The sequence below is a fragment of the Solea senegalensis genome, linkage group LG12 (genome assembly GCF_019176455.1).
Source record: "Solea senegalensis isolate Sse05_10M linkage group LG12, IFAPA_SoseM_1, whole genome shotgun sequence".
Lineage (NCBI taxonomy): Eukaryota > Metazoa > Chordata > Actinopteri > Pleuronectiformes > Soleidae > Solea > Solea senegalensis.
This window is the reverse complement of record NC_058032.1, coordinates 6,459,403-6,463,951: the sequence shown is the minus strand read 5'-3', so window position 1 is coordinate 6,463,951 and position 4,549 is coordinate 6,459,403. Positions and strand designations below refer to the sequence as shown.

The 4,549-nt window shown below is 39.7% G+C and overlaps 1 protein-coding gene across 1 annotated transcript in view; it reads right to left on the bottom strand.

The window, feature by feature from the left end:
- Positions 1-2,156: 2,156 nt before the first annotated feature.
- Positions 2,157-4,549, bottom strand: part of tmtops3a (teleost multiple tissue opsin 3a) — an 8,392-nt gene continuing 5,999 nt past the window's right edge. Inside the window, exons 3-4 of the mRNA XM_044039777.1 lie at positions 3,916-4,149; positions 2,157-2,561 (exon numbers count right to left, since the gene is read on the bottom strand). Of these exons, the coding sequence (XP_043895712.1) occupies positions 2,337-2,561; positions 3,916-4,149 (459 nt within the window). The 3' untranslated portion in view covers positions 2,157-2,336. The remainder of the gene's footprint in view (positions 2,562-3,915; positions 4,150-4,549) is intronic.

Below are 4,549 nucleotides of genomic sequence, written 5' to 3'. Positions count from 1 at the left end.
TGTGAGTCTGCAAACCTACAAGAGACGTGACCTTTGGTGAGTTCATGTGTGCTTGCATGAGAAACACCTTGTTCCTTTTTTTTAACTCTGTCATGTCACCTTGCATTGTGCAGTAGATTGTCAAATTGAATACACTTTAAATTATACTTGGCAAACGTGCTACAAAAGACATATCACAGAATATCACAGAATACGAGTAAAGAAAATTCCTTATAATATAAGCAGCAGCTGACAAGCCTCAAAATCTGAGGCTTGTGACCGTATGAAACAGAGGTTATAAAACCTGTAAAAACACTAGCTTTCTTTTGTTCATGTATTGTTGTAATGTTGTGTAGTTTATATTTATTTACACCTTTGCCTTTTTGAGAGCGCAGTATCAGATGCTTTTAGTCTTTTATGAACAATAGTTGGCCTGTGCGGCTTTTCACCTTTGTATTAGGGACAATGTACAAATCACACAAATCTCACAGACAAAAAAGATACTCTTCGCCTTAAAGGTTTTGTTGTAGATGTCTCTCTTGTGAAGTTTCGAGCAGATCGGTCAACGTGCGGCAGTTACAGGCCACTTCCTGCTTTGTGGTGAAATGGTGGCTACATTCAAAATGGCTGACGTCCTTTTTGGGTCAAGTTCATGTCTGTAGACGTGTTCAGGTTTGGCCTCTTGTGTCACGCATGAGATTTCGAGCCGATCGGTCAGTGTGCGACAAAGTAACAGGGCACTTCCTGTTTGATGGCGAACGGTCGCTATTGCAAAGATTCCGATGGTTGCCGTGGCCACGCCCTTTTGATTCTGCTAGACCTTTTGGTACATTTTCTTTGGTAAGTTTAGCACAAAATTTACATTTTGTTTTAAATGTAGGACCGATTAACGTTGCTCAGACGAGTTTGTTAATTTTACGAAACGTGCAAATCGCCAAGATGGACACCTGATTCAAAATGTCCGTCTTCCTGTTGAGTTGATTCCACAGTCCCAATAGACTTTTTTGTTCCTCTTGGGCTGTGACATGTTTCCACTAAGTTTCATGGAATTCGGTGCAATTTAATTTCATCTTTGTCCTACAGGGTTTCGTCATTTTGAACCACTTTTACATATTTCCCTCATTTTATAACACAACAATATGTTATTTAAGAACCAGTGGTGTCTATGTATGCACACTATTGTATATTGTGTGTCTCTTATTTCATGTGACAAATGAAAAACAAAATCAACGACACCTAAGTGATAACAGAGACATTTTATTCTAATGCAAACGACACAAGACATTCATTTTTACACTTTTTTTACACATGTCATGTGTTGCACATGCTCAGAGTCTCTCTGAGGAACAAACTGGCACATGCACGATGAAGGTGATTATTTTAAAAACATATACGACACTGTACATTGGCAGTATCACATATACAGTAAATGACCTGCATGTGTCCAAGTGCATTTAAGCCAGTGTTTCCCAATCCCTGCCGTGCGTGTGTTGGAGCAGAGAATCATGTAAAACGTACAGGACAGGTGTCCCCGAATCCCATTTCTGCCAGACAAAAATAATAATAAAAAAGATAATAAAAATATCATCAAAGTAAGTCAAAATAATGAGATAATCTGACTTTAGTTGCATAGGATGTTTGATATAATCGTTAATCTAGTCGTATGTAATGTAACTAAAGTCACCTGTTATAGTTACACTGTAAAAAGAAAATGGTTGATAAACTTTTAAAAAAACTACTTCAATTGCTAACAGCTAAATGAATTAAGTTCATTCAAACTAATTTACCAAGTTATATGCAGACGACCTGCTAATTTAGTTTGAGTGAACTTAATTCATTTAGCTGTTACCAGTTTACTTTTTTTTTAAAGTTTCTCAACCATTTCCTTTTTTCAGTGTAATTCATTTAAGATTACACATGCAGCTGGTTCGGCTGAACGTGCCATTATGTCATAATTTCGACTTTTTATCTGATTTAATTTTTTTGTCTCATAATTATGACTTTTTATCTCATAATTAAGACTTTATATCTCATGAATTCGACTTTATATCTCATGAATTCGACTTTTTTCATATAATTATGACTTCTTATATCAGAATTATGACCTTTATCTCAGAATTTAGATTTATTTTGAAGATGTTTTTCCTTTGTTTTATTTTATTTTATTTTTTTTCCCCATACCCTAAGGACCAGGATTGGGTAACACAGATTTAAGCAAATGCTGAGCTTCATGGCACTAAGTTGACACAGTCGCATTCATTTTCAGTCACGTGTCAAAATCAATGGCAGGAGAGGAGAGATTGGAAAACTAACGGATATGTTTCAACAGTCTGTCCTTACAAAGATAGAAAACGCTTCTATGGGGTGAAATGAACGACGAGCGCGTGGGGCTCGTTGTGTCGGCTGCAGTGGACGGTACTTCTGGAACTGCTGTGGGTTCGCGGCTGTGCGGTGCTGACAGACATTTGTCGACAGAGGGCGGAGAAGTCTGAGTGCTGCGCCCTCGGAATGGGATGCACCTCCTCTTGAACGTGATGGGCTTCTCTGCTGCATCTCATCAGGGCCACAAAGCATCTGTAGAACTGCGTGACAACAAAAACAGAAAGAGATCGTAGTACTCTTGTTTATTTGGGTGATTTGAAGTTAATGAAAAATCTAGCTGTTTAAATTAAATATAGGAAGGGGACATTATTCTATATATATGTATGTATATATACATACACACACACATATATGTATATGTGTATATATATATATAACCATATACATATATGTTTGTTTCCTGATTTATTTTGGTAGTCCCAGTCTTGTTTCTTTTCACTTCCTGTCAAGTTTCCCGCTTCTGTGATTGGCTCATCTACTCTAATGTGTTTCATCTGTGCTTCGTCTTTATATTCAGTTCTTTGCCAGATCTTCTTTCTCTTGTGCTTTGAGTCCCAGGGTTTATTTTTTCCTTAGTGAATTTGTCCATTGCCTCTTTTTTGACCTAACCTTTGCGTGTCGATGTTTTTTAATTTCTTTGCTGCTTTGGTCTGATTTTGACTTCTCTGAGTCTCGCCTGAGCTAACTGAGCTATTAGCAACAACAGACTATACATTACAATCGTGAATCTGCAACTGCGGGAAAAACAATTACAATATTAACGATGATATTTCACATCATTTCAAAATAAAAGTGTTTGTTTTGGCTTGGAAGATACATAGTTCACAGCAGGAAAGCATTTATGCAAAGTGAATCTATTAATGAGGTAAAAACATACAGAAATAAGTCATAACTTGATATTATGTGGCGGGCTGTATGAAGTTGGTCATAGAGCAAACGGATACATTTCGGCCTGCAACTGATTATTTTCCCAATTGATTAATCGGTCTATAAATCAGCTTTCAGATAAATGACAAGCTAACTAAGAAAACATGTGATTAATGCCTCAAGAAATGTGCTAAAAATGATTATTAAGCGACTGCAAATACAACAATGCAGCCATTTACACATGACACATGATTTACACATGACACATGACACTTTGAGGTATTCACAATTAAGCTTCTTCTCCAACATACACACATTCAGTTACTTGTTGCGTTGCCTGGACACGTTTGTCATTTCTGCATGCAGCATATCCTTTAATTACTTGCGTCACATTCGTCGATTTGTAAATGTTTATGAAAATGTTTTACTGCGTTCTCGTGGTAACCGTGAAAGCACGCCGGCCCGTGTTCAGCGAGAAGCGGCCGACAAGTGATGGTTAATAAGCCCTGAGAGTAATAAGGGCTGAGGATGATGTCACAGACGCCTGGAAACCATTTAGAGTGGTATGCGTCGTCTTCCTCTTCACTTGACAGAAGCTGAACAGAGCACACCTATCACATTTTTTTGAAGATGAGAGGGTTTATGAGTCATTGTTCCTCCCCACCCTCCCCTGCACACGTCTCTCACCTGGTTGTTGAAAAACATGTAAATGACTGGGTTGATGACGGTGCTGAACTTGGCCAGCACTGACGGCACCACACTGGCCGTGGGAGTGACCAGCCCCAGCCTCCCGAAGGTAGCCACCAGGGCCATGATGCCGTAGGGCATCCAGCAGAGCATGTAGCACGACACCATGGACAGCACCATCACCAGGATGTGCTGCTCTCTGCGCTGAGCAGCCAGCAGGTTCACCTTACCCACCTGGAGACAGGAAGAGGGGGGGACAACTTTTTATAATGCACTTTTTAATCCTGCACCACCTGACATTATTTTGAAAAGTTGAGCCTCCATTTCCCAAACATTCATTCATTCATTCATCTTCTACAGCTTTATCATCCACATGGTGCCAGTCCCATCCGACATAGGGCAAAACATCCATCACAGGGCTACATGGAGACAAACAACCGTCCACTCTCACGCTCACACCCAATTTACCTTATTTCCCCAAATCCCTGTGGCTCCTGATTCTCTGGGTTAAACACCCAAGAGCAGTTATCGCTTCACCCCATAGTGTTCCGCACTTGCTAACATGACCAACAGAGGCCGCCAGAGTGTGTGAATGGGGTGGAGTCTGCTCCATCGCTGATTGCCTTGTTCTGTT